General features: G+C 41.6%; 2 protein-coding genes across 6 annotated transcripts in view; one reads left to right on the top strand and one right to left on the bottom strand.

Moving 5' to 3' along the window:
• The first annotated feature begins 1,125 nt into the window (after window positions 1-1,125).
• On the top strand, window positions 1,126-19,596 carry NFE2L3 (NFE2 like bZIP transcription factor 3). Its single transcript, XM_054815561.1, has 4 exons — window positions 1,126-1,414; window positions 12,686-12,787; window positions 13,738-13,821; window positions 16,224-19,596. The coding sequence occupies exons 1-4, from the start codon at window positions 1,406-1,408 to the stop codon at window positions 17,433-17,435; spliced, it is 1,407 nt and encodes a 468-aa protein (XP_054671536.1). The 5' UTR covers window positions 1,126-1,405; the 3' UTR covers window positions 17,436-19,596.
• Window positions 19,597-20,835: 1,239 nt separating this feature from the next.
• Window positions 20,836-25,580, bottom strand: part of HNRNPA2B1 (heterogeneous nuclear ribonucleoprotein A2/B1) — a 17,217-nt gene continuing 12,472 nt past the window's right edge. For 3 of the 5 annotated variants that reach the window (XR_008575742.1, XR_008575744.1, XR_008575743.1), the window contains 2 exons: window positions 25,063-25,193; window positions 20,836-24,234 (listed from right to left, as the gene is read on the bottom strand). The gene's annotated coding sequence lies outside the window, so the exon portion shown is untranslated. The remainder of the gene's footprint in view (window positions 24,235-25,062; window positions 25,194-25,580) is intronic. The other 2 variants (XM_054815580.1, XM_054815582.1) reach the window with 1 other exon arrangement.

Genomic DNA, 25,580 nt, shown 5'->3' with positions numbered 1-25,580 from the left:
GAATATAAGGACTTCTTGTGGTGGATGTCTGTCCTGCCATTTGTGCCATGAATCATAATGTGAAGTCTCCTACACTTAGCTTAGGACACTTCCCCCCCCCAACAGCAAAATAAACATTGTTACCTTCAGTTATGCTTCCAGTTAAAAAGCTAGAGATCTCTGGCACGGAAAAAAAAAGCTGACAATGGAAGACCCTAGCAGATTCCGGTTCATTTGGATTTTTGAAAGAAAGCTGTTATTTTATGGTAATTCGAGAAACATGATGCAAGAAAACACTAGTAACACACCCGTTGCATAGTATCACGCTGTACACAATGAAAAAAGGGAAATGTTATCCGTGATAACAGAAAAAATGAGAAACTGCACCCATTACACACAGAGTTATCACTGAAGAAGTGACACTTTCAGGGTCTGCCCAAACAGCCTTACGCCTTGAAAATGCCACAACAAGTCTGAAACACTCAGATAAGTTGAAGTGATGAGAAATGATAAAAGGCCTTTTCCGAGGACAGAGAGAACAAAACAGCTGGAAAAGGTATCTCTAGGATGTGGGAGAGTAAGTTCGGGTAGCGCTAAGTAGATGTGTTGTGGAAAATGCAGTTCCATAGGTGGGAAAGCAAAGGCATTGGATAGGTATTAAGACATCCGGTTGATTGTAATTAAAACCTGTACCTGTATATATATTTTTTTATTATTTGGGGATTCTAAAAAACGGGGGGTGGGGTGGTGTATTTACTATCAGAGGCAGGTGGCAATGTCTTTGCATTTTTATATTCTTCTATTTTTATCCACACACACACACACACACCCGCCCGCCCGCTACCGCACTTTCGAACTCGTCTCCTTTATTTCCAGCTCGCTCGAGCAACCGAGGGCTGTTTCTCCCCCCGGGCACGCAGGAAGCCCCCAGGACACAGGTAGGGCGCCCGGCCCCGCGGAGCAGCGCTTGGCTGGGCGGCGGCGGGGTGCGGGGGTGCGGGGATGCCGGGGTGCGGGGGTGCCGGGGTGCGGGGGTGCCCGCGTCCCGCGTCCCCGTCCCGCCCCCGCGCCGGGGGAAGGTCCGGTGCGGCGGCAGGGGGGTGTGTGCGGAGCCGGGGCGGAGGGCCGGGTTTGCGCCCGGCTGCGGGAGCCGGGGCGGCGGTCCGTTTCCCCCCACGCACAGGCACCCCACGAGGAGCGTCGGCTGTGGGGACGGTGGGCCTGCCGCCGGGCAGCCACGGGTCACCGACCCCATGAGCCTCCTCGGGCTCCGCTGGCAGCCAGACCTGCCCTGCCGGGTGCCCGCCTCGGCCCCGGGGAGAGCGGCGTGGCCCGGCGCTGCCCTCCCCGCCCGGCGGAGCCGCCCCCCGCCCCGCCGCGGGAGGAGGATGGGGCGCCGGCGGCCCCGCGCGGAGGCGGCTGCCCCATGGCGGAGGTAAGGGCGCCGGCGGCAGCGGGACGGCCCCGGGGGCGGGGGGAGGCCCGGGACGTCCCGGCCGGGCACCGGCAGCGGCGCGGTGGGCTGCGGATCTGCTCCGCCGCGTCGGCCGGGCGAGGAGCGGGTGCGCCCCCGGGGGGACGACCTGGGGGTGTAGGAGGGGGGCGAGCCGTGGGGACGCGAAGGGGAACGTTTTTCTGAGCCAGACCCCCCCCTCAAAAGATTGAGGGGAGACACCTCCATGAGCCTGCGGGTGGTGGCAGGGCTGGCCCGTGCGCTCCCTCCCCTCCCGCCGCGGGTTCCCGTCCCCCCGGGGAGTCACGGGCAGCGGGGCGCGAAAGCAAAGCAAGCGGCACATCCGTGCTGTCCAGTAACGCCGGGCAGCCTTTTGCTGACGGAGCAACCGGTGGTGGCTCTCCAGGCGTCCGAGCGGAGTGAACCCTTCAGAGCTGCCTTGGCCAGGGCACACGCGTGACCCCAGCGCCGCTCGTCACCTGCGAGGCAGGGTTGCGAGGCCAGGACTGTCACTTCTGCGTGGCATTTCCTCCGGAATCGCCTCAGTTTTCTTGGTGCGGGCACGCAGGCAGCTCAAGAATGTCATGTGGCTGCAGAAATGCAGCTTCTCCGCGGTGCATCGCGATGAGGAGCAGAGCTGCACCCCTCACCTTGGGGAAGGGCACGCATATGTCGTAGTCTGGAACACTTGTCAGGAACATTTCTTACATCGTGGGAGTTTTGCTGTGCCAGGGCTATCCTCCAACCTCCTTGGATCCGCCTATATTATCAGTGTGGCGTCTTGAACAATACACTCGGGCAATAAGTGCCCAGCAGCGATGGCCGAGTTCCCTATTTCGGTCGTGGAAAATGCAGTCCTTACTGCACTTCTGTCTGCGTGCACCCGCTCAGACCCTCATCCTGCGGAAGAGCTGTGCGCGTCTGTAAGTTGAAGATTAGCTGAGCCATTCAGCTGCAGGGACTGCTTTTCTGAGTTAGGTCGCTAGTGGGCATAGAGTTTCATTTTTCCTGACTGGTTTATGATCTGAGACTTGTGTGACACAGTGTGCGCATACAAAAGATGCAGTAGTGCCAAGATGGTGGGTTTGTGGCTCAGATGTTCAGTACGTTTTGAAATATCAACTTGAACCACCAACATTTTTCAAGTTGGTTTTGAACCATTATGAATAGCCGGTTCTTATTACAAATTAACAGACCAGCATCAACCGACAATTATTAAATTTGTCTTGTGCAATAGGTTTTCTTTTTCACTTCTTTCTTTTCTTCTTAATTTTTTGTTTGTTTGTTTTCTATTTCTCCATGTATTAGCTTGCTTATTTTTGTAAAGTAGTTGCAAAACTAGTTTCAACGCGCTAACTGTAAGGGATCACTCCTTTCTCTGGAGAGAAAATGATTCATTTCTTTGCTAAATGTAAGTCTGGGCCTGTCTCTTAAGCACATTTGATTTAAGTAAAAGAATGATTGGAGCAAGATAAGGCAGTGTTCTTGACCTAAAATGAGAAAACCCCCATGTCCCTTCCACCAGACTTCTTCTGAAGAACATGAAACACAGAGGAAAAAGTTGATCTTTGTTTTAAAGGTGACCTCTGTAGGTTTGAATAAGTCTACTTGTGCTGTCAAAATGTTATTGTAACAGTATAATGGATGTCAGAGCTGTTTAGCTGATTTATAACCTTCATTTTTCCTTTTGTAAAAATAGACCTGAGTTATTTTTAGCATTTCTCTTATCCACGCTAGATCAGGACGAGGAGTCTGTGTAAACAGATGAAAGTGATTGTTTTGTTCTGCTCGGTATTGTGCAATTGTGTGGCATTCTGAAAAGTTAGCAGCTGGATTCATCCACCCCTGGATTAATTTCATTCATTGGGCTTCAGTCCCTGCTGAGAGCATTGCTGGCAACATGTTGTTGATCCTCGTCCTTAGGGAACGGGTATTTAAAACCACTCTGGAAGACAACTGCTGATGAAAAAGAAAATTAATTCAGTGGCAGAAGCATGCCATTGGAGCATACTAAACTGTGTGCGGTTGCTTGGCCTATTTTTCTGTTCTGTGCTGAGATGAGATGTCGTGCCATGTTAGCACAGCCCGAGCACTTCGTCTTTGACGATGAGTAAAGCAAACAGGTGGGTTCCTGCATTCAGTTTGCTGCCCGACAGAGTGGGATCAGCCCTAACCTTTGTATTCACTATGTTCCCAGCAAGCTATTTCATTCAGTCCGTTCCTGTAATCAAACGTAAGTTTGATGATGAAATGTAAACCCCGCAATATTTTGTTGCTCTTCTGAAATACACCTTTTATTGGAGAAAATAATCATATGATCTCAGAGTCTTGCTACCTGTTTTCTTAGATGGATGTGTGTAACAGGAACAGGGATAAAGAGTGTTTGTACAACAGCAGAGACTACATTTGGAAAAAGTTTTGTTCGGAACCCTATCCGTAAGTCACTGTCCTGCGTTACCTACAGCAGGTCATAGCGGGTGGTTGGTAGATGATGTGCTGCTATGGATTAGGACATTAGTTCAATGCCTCTGCACTGGTCAGCTATAGAATCAAAGCTTGTAGGTGTGGTTCTCATGGATGTTTAAGATTTAGATTAAGGTACCGGGGTTCCTGGCCAAGAACCATGAGTTACATCTTCAGAGGAAAAGAAAAGAAAAAAGCATTAAACTTTTGCTTTGAATAGCCAGGAAAACATGCATCAGTTCATGCAAGGAAATGGAATAATTTCTGAGTAATGAATGCTGATTCAGGTCCTGTAATTTGTAGAATACCCCAGACCAAGATTTTAGACTCCAGTGGGCATGTTTGCTAAGGAAATAGATAAAAAGCATGAGTGAACCTTGTCTTTTTTTGGGGGTGATTATTTCTCATGCTACTTTTTTTCCAGATGCAACAGTGTTTGTGCACCACGTAGTCTTCCTCTTCACAGTTTGCCTAAGAAACCAGATTGCAGTCTGTTTTTTGTAAGAAAGAATTTATAATGGGAACACCACTTGCTCCTTAAATGCTGACAATATATTCAGCACCTATTTGAATGCCGACATCCGCTATTGAAAACATGGGTGCCAAACCTTTTTTTGTCCTACTCAAACCTACTCATACAGGTTGGTCCCACTGAGTAGACCATAAGTGAGTAGGTCATGTTGATTTACTCACACAGGTAAAGTTAGACGTCTGCTTATTTTTTCCCAACGTGCTTGTAAATTATTGTTGGATTGCTCTAGGAACGTGTTTTATGGAAAATGCTAAATTGAGATGCTGTGTAGCCGTGTAAATTTTGAAGTTTTAGGCATAGAAAAAGCACTCACTGTAAACCTGCCCTGACAACACTTCTGTTGAACCACAAGTCCATATGCAAAACGAATGAGACCTGTTTTCCAGAGCACCCTAAAAACTGTGTGTGGGGAAACGTGAGGCCTCAGTGCTGCAAGATGTGGCATCAGTCCTGTGCGTATGGCAGTAGTATTCACAAATACACAGAAAGTCTCAAGAAGCTTGTAATACAATAGTGTCTTAGCTGATGATCTTGCAAGAGTTAAGAGCTGCCCTGCTTGATTCAGTGGTTTTCTTTTCCGTTTCTCTCTGTGTATCGCTATTTCTATGTGTGTATGTATGTGTGTGTATATATATGTATACATTTGAAGAAAGGGAGTATAAAAATTGGATGGGTTCTTTGTCATGAAATATACATGGAGAATTATTTAGATCAGCAGGAATGGACTACATACCTCTTCAGTTTTTTACCTGTGGCCTGAATCTTACAGTAAAAATGTTCTCACCTTCCAAATCGCCCAAACCCCCAAGCACTGATGCTGCCCACGCCAGCAGAAGAGGCAGTACCTGAACGAGGGCAGCAGTTGCCGCACTGGGTCATCGCGCCGTACCTGGGACACACTCCAGCTCAGGGTGGGGTAGAGGAGGAAGGCTCTGCTCCCACCCAAAACAAGTAGGTTCGTTATATCTGGATGTATTACATTCTCCACAACAGATTTTGAAGCCTTTCCCAAGAGCTGAGTTCCTGTGCTCGATTGAAGCACACCTGCTCTAGTTAATAATTAACAGCATAGCATTGCTGTTGTTTATGAATTACAAAAGTTAACGAAGAAGATGCACAGTGGATAATTTGTATTGTTTGTACTTTAGTCTCTATGTTCATGTTTAGAGGGGCCAGTTTGGGTCAGGTTATATGAAACCTCATACAAGCACAGTTCTTTGAATGCTGTCAGAGTTTCACAGTATTAAAGCACAGGATGGGGTGAATCCACCCCAGACTTTGGGCACCATTTGAAGTATTTACACTGAGTGAGGATAGTTTGAGTTATGGATTTTTTTTTTCTTGGTAAGTGTCAAAAGTTTGGTAAAGTGAAGGTAAATAGAAACCAGGTAAGCTTTTTTTTCTGAAGGCTTTTCTCCAGTCTGTTTGAGAGCAGTCTCACTGAAGCTGTCTGCTTACCTTACAGAATATTTTTCAAATTTTTTTTTTTTTTTTTTTTGTTTTGAACTCTCTGGTCACTAGGACATCGCAGTATTGCTGTGGAGAGACATCTGCAAATAGATAAACAGGCTAGGTCCCTGCTCGTGGATTACTCTTACCTGCTAGCCAGAGCTTACCTAGGTTTAATATGAGGGTGTGTGAAGGACTGTGTGGTGTTTCAGAGAGAGGTGGGCTCAGAGAACAACCACAAACATTTGAGGTACGTGTTGTCTTGAAAGACCGTGATTTTGATTTTTGTTACAGTGTGCTGTGGGAGGCACAAGGGTTTTGAACAAGCCAAGTGAAATGAAAGGAGTCAGTGGTGTGGGGCTGACTGACCTGCACCAGCGTTTTCCTGCATTTTCCCAGGTGTAGGGTGTGCAGGAGAAGTGTTCGCCGGAGGAGATGAGAGGAATATCAGGCATAAGGGACAAAGAGTGAGAGTACGGTAAATGTGGAAAATAGAAGAGGAATTACATACAGGGAAGGTGAAGATACTCAAATCCCAGAGGAGCTAAAATATCAGGCTGGATTTTAATAGCGCTCCCTGTTCCAAGCTGTGACTTGGCAGGCGTTCGGTATTGCCATGAGGCCGGTGGCTTGAGAAAGTTGGGAGCTGGATGCCTGAGGAAGTGTCTTGGCCTGGGAGGGCTTAAAGGGAAGACATCAGAAAAATGGAACTGAGTTGTGGACAAAGGTTTACCAGAAAGGGTGGTCCCTGGATTCTTGTATGTTTATTCAGTGAATCATTTAGTGACTACATCATACCAACGAGGATATACGAGCAATCTAGCCTGGGTAAAGGAAGGGAGAGAGAGAAAGAAGTTGCTTAGGGACAGCAGAGCCTTAGAAAGAGCTCTTTCTTTTTTATATGCTCACTCTGAAAGAGTGACTGAATAAATTTAATAACCTACGTCAGATTTATTGTGAGAGATGTTGCATCCTGTAGGATGAAATTAGTTTCTGGTGCAAAACACCAGCACAGGACCAAATGGCTAGAGTGTAAAACTGTTTGGTTTATGTTTTAGAAGCAGTTTAAAAGCTTAATTTTGAAGGGCATATCAAGCCATCTTTGGCATGAAAACGGATGTCTTAATTGAAATTAGTGACAAGTACTATTTGTGTCTGCGTCTTCAACTCGTACCCGTCTCTGCCTCCATTTGGCGTTAATTCTGTATATGTGCTGAACATGTAGAGTGCACACAGTACGTGCATTTTGTGATAGCCGACATAGCAGAGCCATGCTATGTAGAGCTCTAGCGCTTTTGTTTCTGAAATGCGTGTGGTTAGAGAGGTGCTAACAACTCGCTGGAACAAGCAGTAGTGCCTTGAACGGTGTGCATTTGGTTGCAGCCCAGACAGTATTAGTAGGATTTGGTGGAGATGTGTCGTTTGGTATCTGACAGGTGCCACGCTTGGAGTCACAGTTATGCACCATTTGATTTACTCAATTGCGTTGCTTGCTTAGCATGGTTTAGTGTGATTTTTAAGCCCAGCCATGCGTGACACAAGTTATTTTGATATTTGGTGTTTCTAATCTCCATTCCACCCTCCATGCTTTCTAAACCCTGACTGTATTTCAAACGATAAAGTGTTCTTCCGTTCCTGTGTTTTCCAGGATATTTTAGGGATGATTATGAATATAGAGAAACAGCAAGAAACATTTTGCTTTTTAGCTGAGATTAAGCAGATATAAATTGGTAAGATTAATCATCATAGCATATTTAAAGTACACAGGCAAAGAGCAACATCAGTAACCTTAGAGCTATATGAAACCAGTTATGCATCATTATATTTCATTATTAACCGTATGTAATCCTACATAGTACAGAGAAACTATTGGTTATATTACTAGAAGCTGTATTTCTGTTGCCTAACTTGTACTGGTGTGGGACAATTTTCTGGAAGTGTTACTTAATTATTTAAAATGTGGCAAAGATCACCAGGCATGTGCCACGTCTTTTCGGCTGGTAGCAAGGAGAGGGCCAGTTCTGCAGAGAAGTGCAGTTAATAAAGGAGAAGGGACCCAAGTTCACAGAAAAGCATCTCAAAGGTTAATGACAGTAATGGAGCAATTTATAGCTTGACAACTGAAATAAAGAAAATGTGATGTGGAGGAATTAGCAGACAGCACATGAACGGGATACATGAGTAATCAGCGCAAAAGATTATGTCCTTTTGCAAATAATGGTGGTCATATACCTTTATTCCGGCTGGGATATTTGTAGAGGTAACTGAGAGTCTGAGTGCAGTGAAACAGAGCTTTGCAGGGGCAGGTACCCCCTGCCTCTTGGTGCTGCCCGTACCCCCCCGCAAACTGCCCTGTCTGCTCTGCTCTGCTCTGCTGCGGCTCCGGAGGTAGCTCAGGTATTTCCGGGCGCTTGTAGCCCTGAGCTGTGTAGTTTTAGCCCTGTTTGCCAACTGCGTGCTGATCGATGGCTGAAAACAGTTTGCTCATGCTTTCTACTGCTCCTAGAGAGGGGTCTTGTTCACCCATCCGGTGCATTCGTATTTTGATATCTTCACAGGTTCTGCTCCCTACACCTTGTTTTATAGACAGCTAATAATACATTGGTGTGGGAAACAATGGGAGGAGATACGTGGAGGGATAGTTTGATGTACTGTGCACCCGATTTATGCTCAGATCAATACTCCGATGTACTTAATTGGAAACGGAAGGCTTTATTTTTAATGTAGTAAGAAAACCTGCCAGAGCAGGCAGCATCCTTCCAATTAAACACAGGCCAGGCCAACTGCAAAATCGTACTTTCTCTCACGTCCACAGTGATTCTTGGACCACCTTACATAGCATATTTGACATGAATTACTATTTTTCATATTCCAGAGACTGACAAACTGAAGCTGATAGTTGACCTGTGGTAAGCTGTACCTTAGGGAAAGGGCAGATGCACAGTTAGAGCCCAGCCCTTCAGCGTACAAGGCTGATGGATGATTTAGTAAATCAGACGTAGTCTTAGATGATGTTCTCTAGCCCAACCAAAACTAGTAAATGGCAGAAGCAAGATTAGAATTTGAGATACTTGGATATTATTTTTTTTGGTGGGTTTTTTAGTGTAAATCTTCTGCCTTCTGCTTGCACAGAAGTTCTTCCAAATGCAATTCAAAGGTTGTCGTCAGGTAGGGTTGCAGTTTACAGTTTATAAACACCCTGCTGTGGGAGGTGTGAACTTCCACACCCTCCAGTGGTAGAAGTGGAAAGCCTGCCACAATAAATGGGTTTAGTGGTAATAGCAGGTCTTCTACAATCAGCAAGAATCAGCCTTTCTCTCTGTACGGAGACCACCCACCTGTGATCCTGATCTAGCTCTTGGGCTCGTGGCGGTATTACTATAACTCAAGCAGTGATTCTTCTGCTACCGTTAATGCAAAATAAGGAACAGGACAGAAACACTAAGTGTGGCAGTGCAGTAGTAAGTAGTATTTACACCTAATCCCTTTTGTCATTAGATGTATATTCAGACTGCAAAATTAAGCTGTCTTTACAGAAATGCCTTATTCAAAACCGTGATACGGCTGTTTCTGGGGGAGGCACCCCTCCTATTCTCCCCATAGCAATAGTCCAGCAATCAATCCCACGTGATGCACGGGCATGCAAAGAAGAGTTCAGTTGTGGAGCAGTATTTTCTGGCTGTCCTTCATCATTGGGAAAGACTAACAAGCTGGAGGGAAGTGTAATGTCAGAGAGTAAATCTTTAACAGCATAATCCAGGGGATTTTTGTTAAAAGCCAAAACTGAGAAATTAAAGGGAAAAGGTTCTGGTTGTTTTACATGATTTTCACATAGAGTGTTTCACTGAAATCATCCCGTACGTAGAAACTGGTGCTGTGAACAATCTTACATGCGCTGTATCTGTACCACCGCTGTTGCGAAAAGCTGGTCACAGGGCCGTGCTTCTTCAGAAACTGCCCTGGTAGTGGTGAAAAGAGGTTTTTTAAAAGAATGGATAACTTATTCCAGTTATTATCAGTGTGAGCAGGCAAGAGAATATTTTAATATCATCTGCTGGAGGAAGAAATGGTGGTAGTTAGACTAACCTTCAAAGCCACATGGTGCAGCATTATTAAGCTCATTGAGATGATACCTTCCCTTTGGCAAACTACAGTGAACGGTCATGATTGCAAGTGTGAGACCCTGCCTCCCTCCCATCCCCACCGGCACCTCCGTTCACATCAGCAGGAGCTTTGTGCGAAGATCTGAGGGAGACTCTGACCTCCGTGCTGTTCTTAAGCCAAAGGGTGGTTAGGACAAAATAGCATGTAATCCTGCTGTGCAGTTGGTGGCTCTCAGCCTGGAAACTAAGGGTACCAAGACGCTGACTATGCGTTAGCGGAGAAAGTGGTCGAAGACATTATTATTTTTTAAGAGGTCCATAAAAATCAATGCAGACTTCAGATAAATCCTAAAATTAATGGTCAGAAGTATTCCCCATCTCCTTAGTAGTCAACAGCTCTATATTGATAGGAAGAGACCTAAAAATTCAGTTGTCTTTGATGTCCTGGGGAAACCGAAGCCACGACAGTCTTCACAAATTTCTATGAGCTTCAGGAGCATTGAGTTTCCCTTCAGGAAGGAGCCATCCCACCAGGCACTCCAGAAATTCAGTTCTGCTCACGATCGTGCCGGGAAGGACCATCTCCATCGTAGACTTCAGCAGGCTGGCATCGCCTGCAGGCAGACTTCCACCATAAGCAAGCTGAACTGGGAGGGTTTGGAATGATCTGCAGGGCACACCGTGGGCTCTTCACAAAGTCATCGCAGGCTTTTCTTTTCCCTGGCAGCAGAATAGCTTTGAACCCGTGGTAATTCTAATAGGAACCATTGAGTTGTCACCCGTATACTTTCTGTATCCAAAACCTGTGCTCACAGGTGGTTTTTTGAGGCATCACACTATAGGTATTACATTTCTAACTGTTTCCTGCATTTGCCTCTTCGTCAGCCGGTAGAGTAATGAATTTGCTGTGTTATTCAGGAGCCGAATACTCTGCCTCAGCAGCAGCAGCTTCCCAGGCCACTCAGCTCAAGAGGAGCTGCTCAAGGTCTTTAACAGCGATTGTCCTTGACTTCTTACCTGCTTTTGATGATGATGAATTTTATTAATTAGGATGATAATAGATCATATTCATCAGACAAGTTGGTTGTTTGTAAAATTAAAGACTAGCCCTGGTCTTGCAAACATGTAATTATGGGACTATCTCATACCGTGAGTAGCTCCATTGAACTCATTTAAGTGTTTCAAGTAGTTACTCAGTGTCCCGTACACCAAATTCCCTCTCCTGCTGTGTTACTACATAGAGGAAGACTGTATTTTTGTGTGTTTAGAAAATAAATTTGTTTTCTCATATTTGGCAATAATAAGTCATCTGGTCATTTCCAACTGGAGCTGACATACTATATTGGAATAGAATTTTTAATAGCTAGAAATTGTGTTGGGCATCATTGAAGAAAAGTACCTCTCACATCAGAGTGACAGATGATTGCCCTGTATATCTATTTGTTGTTAGAAATGGCTGTTTATAAAATGAAAGCTTCCTTCCAATCCTTGAAAAGAAAATATAGAAAAATGGAAAGCCAACAAACAAAATAAGTTAAAAATAAAATTAATTTTAATAATTTAAAAAGAAATTTTAATAGATTAATACAAATGAAATTAATATTACTTTATTTTCAAAATATATTTAATTTTACTCTGGAGTCCTATTTTTAAACCTTCTTACATTTAATTTTTAATGGTTTTTTTGTATGAAGCAATAATACAAAAAATCTCTTAACACATTTTGATGACTATTACAACTGAAGTTTTTATATAGTTTATGCTGTCATATAAAACCTGTAAAGTAGATTTGTTGTGATTTTTAGAACAGAACACTAATTTGTTAGGTTTGCTGCTGTTGAGAGCTTGTCTTTTCTGCTCCTGCCATAGCATTTGGCTGGGGATATATGGAACTAATGCAGTGTGGCCACTTGGTTTTCTGGCTGCCATTCCACCGAGTTTCACATTTTAGTAACTCAGACTTGCCCTATAAAAACTGAAATATCAAAGTTTTTAAAAATATAAATATGCAAAGTCCTTAGTAGTGATTCCTTCTTACCCTAGCAATACACCAGCCTTGTAATAAAAATTTAAAAAGTCTGCTGATATGACTGTAGATAAAAGGTAACTTGAAAAATACTTCTGGGACCACTAAATCAGAACAATTTAATTTCTGGAGATTAAAAAAAAAAACATCGTTTGGATAAATGGGAACTGAGTAATAACTAAATGGAAGTGATGGGGAAACAGAGCTGTTATTACAATACATGTTAATGTGATTGTTTTCCTGAAAGAAAAAGCGAGGGATTTTGCTCACTGGTCAGGTATAATTGCCCATTTTAAGATTCCATCACTGAGTATATATCTGACTTGGATACATTGTTGTAAAATGACATCCAAAAGACACTGAAATCCCAAACTTTCAAAAAAAAAAAATAAAAATCACAACATCTTGTGTGTGTTGTAGAAGATTTTGTTTCCTGTATTTATGAATGCCCATTTCTACCACAGATGGGTTCAGTGCCCGGGCACCGAAAGAGGAGGCGATGTCCGCGCTCCTGAACTGACGTTGGTCTCGCTCTGCTCCCAAAGTCTACACAGAGTCAGTTCATCCACATGAACAAAGTGTTCAGTGTATATTTTATTTGAAATGCTATAGCTGTAGGGGAAAAAAAGGTGCATTTTAAAGCATATTGCTTAATAGAACTGTTTTATTTGTGTCTTCAGGATGTTGACCTGAAAGCATGTCAGGAAGCTTTGGATGACTGCTCTCCACACCAAGGAGGTGATCAGCTGGAACTGCAAGAGGAGGAGGAAGACGTAAATCAAGTAAATGAAGAAAAAAATGGAAGAAGGGAAAACTGAATAGGAAGTGAGGGAGGGTATAGGTCTTATCACTGAGATGGAGAGTAGTGAAAGAAACGGAGTGAATGGTTTTAAAGGGAATATTTGATTTCCCCTTTTCAGTTGGGAGCGTCCTTTGCAAGGGCAGGAAAGGAACAGTGACTTCAGGTGATACATTGTGAATGATGCCCTTGTACACCTTCTCAGAAATTGCCCGCCCCCCCAGTATATTTTATGTAGTTGAAATGTTCTAAAATTTACAGAAATCACTTGCAACTAAACATTTTTCAATTTGGTTTTATTTTCTCCATCGTGAAGCTGTTGTGTTTGTGGGCAAGGATATTTTTGATCTGCAAACACTTGAGATGTGGATACTAAATTATACTGCTTTCACCATTCATGTAAAGGTTGATACTCAGATGTAGAATTACATTTGGGAAACTGGATTGTTCAGACCTTAACATGCATATTGTAACTAGAAGGCAGAGAAATAATCTTATTGATGTTAAACTGAAAGGGGTGCACTTTGGCTTTTGTTCTCTCTGAGAGCTCTCTACGAGAGCTATGATGAAAAGAGCATTCAATCTTCTTGAGAGCTGAGAACATCAGATCTGGGTTTCTTGCCAGATCTGGGTTTCTTGTTCGCCGCTGTCCTGGCAGCTAGGCTTTGAAAAAATTCTTGATTTTTCCACAACGGTGGGTAGGTGCAGCCTCAGAGAGGAGGAGAGCGTAGTTCTGCTGTTGTGGGGCAAAGCGGGGATGCTCCTGCCACGGAGTTATTCTGCTCGTTCTAGCAACGTGACATCTCCCATCAGGATGAAGACTTGATGGCAGGGTCAGCAGCAGTATTTCACAGAGCTGTGCTCTATTTCCTCTCGGATTTTGATGTAAAATATCTGTGCTTTTATGAAGTCTTTTTGTTTCTTCTGTCACAGAGCAACCACAACCATGTAGATTCCCTTCTCTCCTTAGAGGGCTATTTACAGCTTTTGTCATCGCAGATGGAAAACATGCTAGAGGTAAATGAGAAAACACATGTATTGCTAATAGATTGGAAAACAGTGATTACTGGATAATGACTTACTCTTTTATCTGAAAAAAACCCCCCAACCCAAACCAGGGAATATATCAGCAAATCAATGTAGTAAAACTTACCTGAAGATGTTAAAGATGCTAGTATCCACCTTTCAGAGCAGCTGTCGTTGGCTCTACTTGAAAAACTTTCCCCAGTAACTTGTCTGGGATATGAAAACTACAAAGTCCTGTCTTTCCTGTGACCTAGTGTTCAAAGTTGGATGGAGCCACTGGACAACTTAATTAGTTCAACTAATAAACCCCTTTCTGAAACCTAATGCCAGTTGGTCTTTATATAGCAGTTCTTGGTGTGTTTTGCTAGAGCAACACTGAGTTATTAAGCACTAGCAGCTCTTAAGCATTTGCAGCCAAAGATGAAAGTTGCCATAAATATTGGGCCAAGGATACTGCTCTCAGGAACGGACCCATCTTTGCTGCAAATCAGTCAGTCAGCATAAGTGGCAAAACCATTTTGTTTTCTTTTTTTATCTTCTGGACTTCTGATATTATTGGTTACTTTCTGGGTTACTTTCTGCCCGTCTTCACAAATAAAATAAGTTGTTATCTTAATTGGAGTCTCCCTCGTCTCCCACAGAGCATGGCTGCAATCATTAACCATGAAGCTGCTCCCTACATTCCTTTTTTGCAATACTCCAAGGACATCTTACCTACGCTTCCCATTGTAGGAGCCTTACAGGGTCATTAGAGTTTTCCATATAACTTCATGTTTATGTCTGGAGCACCTAGTTTTGGGACTCTCTAGGTTGGATAGTGCCTCCCCCCCCCAGCACATTAATTAGCCTCCTCCTCTGTTCAGCTTTGGTAACAGATTGCACATTGACAAGGTTCAGAAGTTCATCAGTTTAGTTTTCTCTGTTCTTTTCATAATTTGAAAGGAACTTGGCTGTAGCCTTTATGTAGCTATAACAATACACAGTTGCATATTTTATTTAAGACTATTAATGCACTGCCATCTTGTGACAATCTATCTGTTGAAAATGGATTGCTTGTTTTTTTTCCAGGTACCAAGTCTTTACAGTGTGGGAGATTTTTTTAATAGTTAACTTGCTAAGAATATTTCAAGGGCTTAATTGAAAATACCAGCTCTACCTCTCAGACTACAGATAGTCTAGTACAAGGTAACTTCCTAGGATAAATAAGGCAAGACTCTCTTCTGTTACCTGAGCTCCCAGTAAGCGTAGCAGAGAATTTAAGACATTCTAGTCTTTATGGTTCATCATTCCTTCCCTGTGGAAAGTGCTTTTACAGTGTTTGTTTAATGAACTGCAGTCAGGAAAGTCCTTTCCTGCATCACAGTAGGGATGCTCAGCCATGGAGGAATCATATCAGATATGCTTCCTACTTGATGTATTTACATTCTCAAGTTTTTTTGTATCCATGTATTTCATGACTACTCGTCAGCAAGTGCCCTGCCATAATCTTGCGCAGTGGCTTTGTATTTTTAGGACAGAGCAACTATAAGCCAGTCCCACAAAAGGTGGGCCTTAATGCTACTGAGGTAGTCGTTTATCATCTGGACTTCGGGGCTGAGGGATCATACAGCAGCTTTATTTTTGTAAAGAAAAATTGGCTAGTAATTTAAAGCCAAAGGACATTCACAGGAGGTGTGATTTGCAGGGGGATGTTTCCTCCAACGTGATTAGTTAAGGAGTCAAGTTGAAATTTGAACACAATAGACCTCAGTTAAGAAGGAGCTACGTCAAACATGGCAGCTCACAGCCCCAAAAGCTTTATGAACTGTGAAGGAAAAGCAGTGAGAATGTGCCAGCATGACCTTACCCTTCCTGTCCTCTTCCTCTCTTTTCTTACACCTCTGTTCTCAGTGGTCCAGTCCTGCTAGTGAGCTATTTATCTTCTTTACAAGGTTAATTTTCTAACAGATCAGCACCTTGAACCAGCTCACCCTGGAATCAGATGACCATCAAAACCAGTACCAGCACCGCCCCTCCTAGAAGGACCTTTTCTTAGACCAGATCAGATGAACACGTAGTTTGATGTACACTTAGCAGCAGTGCCATCTCCACCTCTGAACACTCATCACTCCCACACTGTCCTTTGCGAATCCTCCTCCTCCCATCCCTTCAGTCGCTTTTCTTCTGCACCCTTCCTGCTCCCTCTTGCCATATGCCGATGCAGGTTGTGCTGCGTACAAATGGGAAACAGTAGTCGGAAGAGCTACAAGAAGAGTTTAATGTATAAAATTTTTACTTTAATAGATTCAAACAGTGGAATATTAAAAAAATAAATGGATCAAGACTGCGTAGGTGAGGAATGTGGAGGCATTCATTTTATAAAAGATCCCATTTTTCCCCCCATCATCTTTTAGGTGAGTTTACTGGAAGATATACAAGTTGCTACTTCTAGTAGAGGCCAAGACTCATCATCCTCACACCATAACGTAAGTTTGACCCAGACACTTTCCCACTGTTTCAGCCCTTGTGATGCCACACTACTAAGAACAGACTACCCCACTCAAGCAAATTCAGAAATGAGACATTTACAAAGGCAAGAGTCTTTTCCTCAGTCAAGCTCTAATATCGCAAATCCAGAATCACTGCTTCCTGGGTCAAATTTGACAGGGCTGTTTTCAGCTGCTGACATTAGAAACCTAACAGCCCATGATGATAATTTTGATGAAATTAAACTCATGTCTTTTGCTTCGGAGGAAGGCTTTGATCCTATAGAAGTTTCTGAGCTCTTTGAAGAACCTGGCTCAGATTTGGGTCTGTTTTTGAATTCAAGTCACAGCACCACCTCTTATTCAGTCTGCAGTGAAGGTGCTGTTGGGTACAGCAATGATGTTAAATCTTTTTCTTCTCATGGCTTACGAGCTGTTGGTGGCCATAGCCAAGAACACAGTAAATATGGCCATGTAGAATATCCAGGTGATTCACAGTGTTCTAGAGAAGCCACACTTCAGCAGTTTCTTCATAACCACGCTTATAATCAGCTGCCAAGTCAAGCAGCATCCACTCCAGAGCATCAGCAGCAGATGTGGATGGAGAAACCCAATGAAGTAAAGGATAGGTGCCATAATTCTACTGATACAAACATTAGCACTGATGAACACTGTGCAAAAGCTCTGAGAATACCATTTTCGGTAGATGAAATTGTGAGCATGCCTGTCGACTCTTTCAACACTATGCTAGCAAAGAACCATCTGACGGATACTCAGGTATCACGTCTACGTGTCATCAGACGAAGAGGAAAAAACAAAGTTGCTGCCCAAAATTGTCGTAAACGTAAATTAAATGCACTTCTTAACTTGGAAGAAGACATATGTAATCTTCAAACGCAAAAGGAGAGCCTTAAAAAGGAGCACTCTCAGTGTAGCAGATCAATCAGCAGGATGAAGCAAAAGTTAAACAACTTGTACTGTGACATCTTCAGTAGATTGAGGGATGACCAGGGTAGACCTGTTAACCCATGCCAATACGTCATTCATTGCAGTAGCGATGGCAGTGTTTTCATAATTCCCAAACACTTGGTCAAATCAGAACAGAAACAAGATAGCGAAAAAGAGCAGAAACAGAAATAAGATGGCCGAAGATCACTTCAGTTTTATTTTTCCTGAAAGAATGAAGTATTCCTTAGGATATTTGCATGAAGACCGGAGGTCAGTGATTACAGCAGTACAAACAGAAAAGACTACATGTGAGGAGGAAGACTGCATGTTCAAGGGTCTGGCAAACCCAGCTGACTGTGACCTGTTAGAAGGTCTACCAGCTGAGGCTTCCGAATGAGGAAATCTATTTAGTTTTAATTAGAATAAAGGAGCTAGGCCATCAGTGTAAGTGTAGTTATATATGCCTGTGTAAAACTAGGAATTTAGTTTCTGGTAATGGGGAAGGGAGGAGAACATCAGCAGGGAAAAAAGCAAGCTTCAGCTTAAAGTTACACATGGAAGAAAAATGTGGTTTAGTCTTGAATACTTGCTTCTTCATACAGAAAGTGACCTTATTTTATTATTCTTTTTTTAGCACTGAAAGAAAAATTGTAGCTCAAGTTCATCCTGACCTTAAATTCACTGTGGATTTAGGTATTGCTAAGAGATACTCTGTGCTTTGCATTTGTTCAGAACTGTTCTGCTTTTCCTACTTGTCCTTTGAGGAGAGGGGCTCAGGAGGCCGTTGCATTTTTCCTCACTACTGTCACCATCATAGCTCCAAGCAAACATAATGTACCAAGTAATTTTACAACTCACGGTCAATCTGCAAATAGACTCTGAAAAATAATTAGTATCTGATTCAATATTGCCTTACCTTCATCCTCTGCAACCGAATCATTCTCAGCTTTCTTCCATGAAACTGAGTGAGGGTGAACAAGTTCCTGTTCTCTTTCCTAGTCTGTGATATGTTTACTTCTGTACCTTGCCTTTCCCCCTCATTTGGATACCTTCCTCAAGGAGAAGTACTAAAGCGTGGGTTTTTTAGCTTTTAAAAACTGGTATTTTTTAAGTATCTTCAATGTTATGGATTTAAAGTTGGTTTGGGGGTTTTTTGGTTGGTTTTGGTTTTTTTTTTAGATTTTCCCAAACTCCTTAAAGTAAATTAAATTGAAGCAAATTACTATTTATCTGTACTTGTAATAACGAGGTTACACTCCCATAGTGGCTTTGAATGAAGAGCTTTTGGTTTTGATATTTATTTATTTGTGCTATGAGAAAGACAACATTTATTCACAACAGCTTATCCTTTTCTATTTTACAATCTGAAAAGGGTCTGCAATAAAGATGGCCTAAAAAGGCAGGTAATGAATGATAAAGAAGGAATGTTAAGAGGCATACTAGTTTGTAAATGTTAAAATAATTACTAATATTAACAACAAGATATAAAAAGTATTTGTTGCTGTCTTTTATAAACAAACCTCATAAACCTTATATTAAAAAAAAAAAAGAGCTTGCTGGTCACAGTATGACAACAGTGTAGCAACTTTATGGTTAGGTATGTTAAAAAAAGCACTTGCACCAAACACGTAAAAAACTACACATACACGCAATACAAGTTTAAATGCCAAATGAAACCTTTTAAAGAAATAAACTATGCCACTAGCATGTAGATCATGCTGTTTATTTGCACTTGTATTTACAGTAACTGGTAGCATCAAGTGGTATTTTCTAAAAAGAAAGCACTGCCTCAGAGTGCAAAATGCACTGAAGTACTGATACTGAAATCAGCTATTTCAAACAATTTATTCTGCATTTTATATTAAAAGATTTCTTTGAATATACGTGTGCATCTGTTCCTTTTATCAGTTTTGCCACAGCCTCAAATTGATAGGGTACATTCATCGTGGAAACATTCGTTAGTGAGGCCCTGAAATTTCTTGCTGGTAGTTAAGTATCAGTGTGAAGCACATCTATCTGAATCGGCATTCACAAGGAATTTATTTAATTGCTACTTCATGAACTTCAACCAAAACATGCAACAGGTAACAGATACATATGATGAATTGTGAACTTTAGTTAAATCTACTTCATGGCCCATGTGAAGACATCAGCCCCAACCCCATTCCCTTCACTGTAACTTGCAGATTGGAAATTATCATGAACTGCCCTCGGCTAATTGCACTCTCGGTATTGTTCCACAGCTGTATTTCTTCAAGTTTATGTAGGAATCTCAGTTTCTGAGAAGTCAGCTAGCAACTATACCCCTACAAAACATCTCAGGTGAATTATTAATTTTGGGTGGACTGCAAGTTCTAACAGTGCTGATGACGCAGATACTGAGCGTTCAGTCTGGATGCACCACGTAACTTTCCAAACCTCCCGCTGCCTACCCACAGAACAGAGAACACTGTAGGCTGAATTCGGGGTTTTCAGTTTAGGTAGACTGCCATTAAGTTTCACCTAAAACCTGTTGATGCTTTTTGAAGTGTCTTCCCCTTCTGTGACTAGCCTGTTTATAGAAAACAAAAACCCGAACACTTCTTAGTATTGGCTACACCTTACATTTTCATGTCCTTAAATTATTTGTGAAAGTTAGGCTAGACAGGTAAGGAAAGAGCAGGCTTTATAGCAAGCTCTCCTCCCAAGGCAAAGGGTTCCTTAATCTGCTTTTAACGTGCTTCATACAATGGCCTTAGCCCGTATTTTCAACCTGAACACAAAAAGGAGACTGTACAGGAGTCAAGGTGCTATTCAGGAAAACAGCATCGTTAAAGAAAACTTGTTACCAAAATGGTTGTAAAAGGTGAAGTCTACCTTGACTTTCTTATTGATAGATTGTAACTTGCAAGAAACCAAAATCCCAAGTGTACAAACCAGGAACTATGCTGTGTAAAAAGACATGACGCGGTATTAAACTTACTCTGGAGCCAGGTATCTAGCGAAAAAGCTGTTAGTGCTGCGTTCTACCTTACTGACACAGAGAAAAGCATCTGAGGTAGGCACAATGAAAACACTTTAAGAGTTGTTATACTGCTAGAAAATTGCAAAGCTGAGGATCATAGATTCAGCTGTTGATACAGCAACAAAAAATGCAAATACAAACGTGGGAGTTGTCATTTAAATACTGTTCCCATGGTAAAGCTATTAAGTAGTGCATAACATTTGAGTGGTGAACTGTGTTTTTGTTACATTAATAATGGAAAGAAAGAGGTTATCTCCAAAAAGGTTAGAAAAGGTCAGATTAAGCATAGAGAAAAACACTGGGTGGTGGGGAAATCACAAAGCACACAGATTACCTTCCCCGTTATTACTGGAACGGCATTAGCCGTTAGCTGCTGTCAGATCCATACCTCTTCTACAGAAGCATCCATCAGAAACAAACATGAGGTTACTACTTCATTAGAATGCAACACGCTAAAGCATCATTTACCACACATGAGGCTGAACACTCACGCAGAGGCACGCTGCAAACAAGCCCTTGTGGAAGGGACACAGCATCCTGCTGTAACCCCACACATGGAACGACAACAGTGCTGCACTAAACACAGCATTAGTTTCGTGGTTTGGTTTTTATTCAACACTTTGCTTTTTACAGAAGCTAAATTTTACAAACTAGGACTGTTCCTGCTCAAGAGCTCACAATCTAGTTTTAGATGGCGTAGCGTGGAATAACAAACTTTGAACAGAGGAAACAAAGAACAAAGCAACTTCATCAAAATCAGTTTGAACAGCTCAGTATTTGTCCCAAAATACACACGGTACATTTGTATAAGATAGGAGTCAGAAGTATGGTTCCAACGAGAAGCTTGAGGACAGAGTAGGTAGCAGCCTATAAATGAGGCAACAGGACACACAGCACCAGGTTCTAGTGAAAAACTCTTTATTAAATAAACCACATAGAGATGACACATGTAACCATGTGAAGTCTCATGACCGTAGTGTACTTTGTAAAAGCACTGCAACTTCATACCTGCTACACAGCTACTAAAACTCCATCAAACGCATTGATTTCCTTACAAGAATGCTAAGGAAGGGACCAAGAAAGAGCAGACCAAGGAGGAGGAAGCGAAGGGATGGGGGGGAAAATGACGTATTGGTGAGAGCTTGGGGGGAACAGTAATTTTCTGGGACTTGCCCACAGTCACTTTGTTCATACAGTGAAGCAGCGTGGGAGGTCACAGAGCCTAGTTTGTAAACTACACGGTCCCCAAACGCTGTTGACCTAGTACATTCACAGCCATCTGTCAGGCAAGTCACACAGCCGTTTAACACCGTTTACTTTTACTGTTGGTAAATAAACCAAGTTCTTTCTTACAATAACTGCAGTAACTCCTGTGGCAATGCAAATCAACACTTGTTGCAAAGCAAGAACACAACTGTTAAAGGGAGGGTACAGCTTCTGGCAAAAGGGGTCATCATCACCCAGGAACACCCTCCCACGTTACTTTCCCATGCAATTCCTACCAGGATCACCCTATCCGTGAGAACAGAACCTAACCTCTCTCTCAGGAATAAAAAAGTAACAGCAGCACTACGGGATTCCACCTGCCTCACACCCTGCGTTGATACCAAACTGAAGCACTAAAGCTATGGGGAATGTGCTGTTTCAGCATGTTCTCAGTAAATCGTCCTCTTTCACAAACATGGTCAAGTTGCCAAAACACTCAGCTGACAACTCCTTCAAAACTCAGATCTATGTTTTTGGGGGTTTTTCTTCCCCAGTAGTATGATCTCATCCCCAAGATAGTATGTACATTCATCATAACAGAACACAATCGTCTTTTCCAGACATGACAAAGTTCAACTCCTGCTAATTTTACAGTATTAAGAGCAATTTCTCACATTTTCCTAAACACACTTCAGCACCTGAAGCACGAGTAATACAAGTGAATAAAATACCACTTTCATTGTAAATACTACAGAGAACACAAAAGTCTGAGTGGCCAGAACCCTGATATTTGACTTCTTCACCACCATGGCATAAATGGAAGTCACACACTGTAGGTTTTGTGGTTTTGTTTTTTTTTTGCTCCCATACTGATTACCAACAAGTTATGTTCTCTTTCACATTCTTCCCTTAGTTTACTGCAGAGTGTTTGCTAAGGACAAGCTGGGCCTAGCACTGACAACCCAATCCTCAGTTCTTAGTACACCGAAACATGCTGACCAGCAGTGTTACTCCTACTTTAAAAACAAAAAGTCTGTCGAGTGACATAAAACCAACTTCTTAGAAATCAAGAGGAAAAGTATATATTGCCTACAAACGGAAGACCAGCAGTTGACCACACGCTGTTGTTTTTATTCAAAGTTGCTAGCTTTCATTATCGGGTTGACTCAAAACAGTGACTTCTCTTAGTGAATTCATCAGTAATCATTGTGACTGTCACTTGCTTTAAGTCTTACCAACATACCAAGAAAGGAAAGTCATGAAAGTTCAACAGTAAGACAACAGGAAACTTACTCAAATACTCCAAGCTTTCAAGGCTTTGAATATCCAAATGTATTTTTTGCATACTGCTGTCCCCTATACACTCCCCCTTTCCCCCATGGCCCATAGATCAAAATTAAAAACATCCTCATTATGGAAAATATGATGTAGTTAATTCTAAACCTTGTTGCAAAACAACTAAGAGTGTACATGTTTTAAAGAGAGAGAATTACTCCCCTCTGAAGTGGTGTGGGGTTTTTTTAATGTCATATGAATGTGGACTTGCCAACTGTAAAGAAAAAACTTCCATTAACTAAATCTAAGCTCCAGGAAAGAAGGCAAATTCCTTAACTGGTCAACTCATTCTGTTGGAAAGAAGAAAGTAAAGCAGACTTTGCGCGTCTTCATTTTCTGCTTCCGTTGCAGCCCACCTATGCAAGTATTTCAAAGTTCAACTTAAGAAACACAGGAAAAAATCATATGTGAATCCTTAAATAATATTTTTGAATTATGTAAAGAAGGTTAAAGACTTGATGATTCTGCCAAAGCAAAACATATAAATTTCAAGTTTAGAATAAACATTCTACCTAACAGGTTAAAACAGTACAGACCGAAGACGCATTCCCTCAAATCCACTCCCAAGTTTCCCAAGCTCACACTTGGGAGTTTGGTTTGGGGTTTTTTTGTTGTTGTTGCTGGTTTCCCCCCCAGAAGATGCAGCTATCAGTAATGCAGTTCTGGCACAGCAGGAACTCTACATCCCATTCAGTCTTTCCCTCTCGATGCTAAAAGCTCTTTACAGGTGAAAACGATAAAGCTATTGTTCTATCACATTTTGATGAACTGTCTGAAGTGGTTAGTTTCATTAACAGGAAAGGAGGAGATATTTTTTATAAAATGATATAAAAACACAGCCAAAAAGCTATTTTAAAGCAATTGTGTCCAACAGCAAAAAGATCAGCATTTTTAATTTGTAGCACTGTTTCTCCCAACAGAGAACAGGCACCTAGGGTCAGAGGTACAAGTTCTGTGAATACACTTGCCAAGTTGACTTTTGTTTTAAATCCACCTCAAAATGGAATGTTTCAAATCATGAAAGGGTCTAAAAGCTGCACATCAACATTATTTAATGTTAGACACACACTAAGTTTTATTAAGCATTACACTAGAACTACTTTGGTATAAAAAATACTTTATTTTAAAGCTATGAAAGTTATAAAAATATGTAGTTAAACTTTCTACTCACAGAATGTTTGCTATTTTAACATTAGTGATTTGTTTCTCCTAACGAATCTGAATTTTATTTGAAAGGTTTACAAGACATTAATACTATAATTTAAAAAACCCAGCATTACAGGGAGCTGTACTAATTGTGATGTTTTATCAGTATTCATTTAACCTCTAGATTTTTAATGAAGGCAGCAAAAACAACTATTTTCTGATGATACAGAATTTCTTATTTCTTGAAGCGTTTCTGTGGTTGACCACTTCTTCATTAGTTACCTGCAGCATGGCACCTTCCTGCCAAAGAAAAAAAAAGTGTATCTGAAGATGTTTATCACATATGTCTAAACCAAATCACCAATAGGGGAACTTCAGCCATTTTTTTTTAAAAAAAAAGTATAAGCAGTTCACTGGTGTGTCTAACACAAAAAGGAACAGGACTTTTGTTAGCTGAGTCCACATTCTTCAGTGGGTAGCCTTTAAAGGCAATGGAACTTTGAAATCAGGGCATTTTTGGTTGCCTTTTTTGGTGGGTTTTGTCAATTTTTATTTAAAAACCAAATCTAGTAGACTATGCCACCCTTACTCTGAATAACTCATTACTTGAGGAATTTTCATTAATTTGAGGTGCAAACATTCAATGCAGTGAGAGTAAGGCTGACTGAATTTGGCACTAAGGTTTATTAGCTGCAAGAACTATAAAAAATGGTAGAAACCTCAACATTCTAGCCAAATTCCAATTTACGTAATTACATTATACACTTATGAAATACCACCTGCAGTTTCATTTGAAGTTTTCATTTCCCCTCCTAAAGAACTGCTTATGCAGTTGTTAAAAGAATGGACGACACATTTCTTCACAGAGGCAGATGTATTCTGTGGTGCAATTTTTTTCCTTACACGTAAACAGTCTACAGTTACTTGGGAACCTTCAGGATGAAATGCGTTATACCAAAAAGATTACAGTAGACAAGACACACAACAACAGAGTTCATTTTCAACAGCACAGAACTACCTTCATTGCATTACCTTGCAACCACCATAATGCACAGACTCCCAAGAAAAAAATAAAATGTTGCAGGATGCAAAAATAAAGTTGTATGATTTAATTAACTTGTGACCTACCATTTTAACTACCAACACCAGGGATGGAACCCTTGCAAAGCTTTACTAATGGACACTTGCAGGTCTCATTTGTTCAACTGTAGCAGTGTACAGTGGCAGCAGTCTATGCTTGTCCAGGGTTCATATCATAGCTAGATTCCAGTAGGAAAAAAATATGTTAAGTAGCTGAAATTAACAAAAAATTTGTTTGTAAAAAATTTAATAATACAAGAAAACAGGATTCACAAATTTCTTTTCAATTGGTAATCGTTAACTCAATTCATTGCTATGTTAAACTACATAACGATAATCACTATACTGAAAGAATACTGTCAAACAATATTAGATTCTTGTTTTGGAACATTAAGAAAGGAAAAGTAAATAAGATCTTACCTAAAGAAGTTTAACTGAAGCTTAGAACTATTTTGCTCTACACCCTCAGCCTTCGTTGGCATCCTTATAAACTACTGTAGTTAAAGCTTTGCAGAAATACAGCGCAGCTTTTTAAGACTGGCTGAACTTAGTGACGTTTTCAAGAG

Source organism: Grus americana, chromosome 2 (genome assembly GCF_028858705.1).
Source record: "Grus americana isolate bGruAme1 chromosome 2, bGruAme1.mat, whole genome shotgun sequence".
NCBI classification, from domain to species: domain Eukaryota; kingdom Metazoa; phylum Chordata; class Aves; order Gruiformes; family Gruidae; genus Grus; species Grus americana.
Note: the sequence above shows the minus strand (reverse complement) of the source record. Positions and strands in the feature narration are given on the sequence as shown.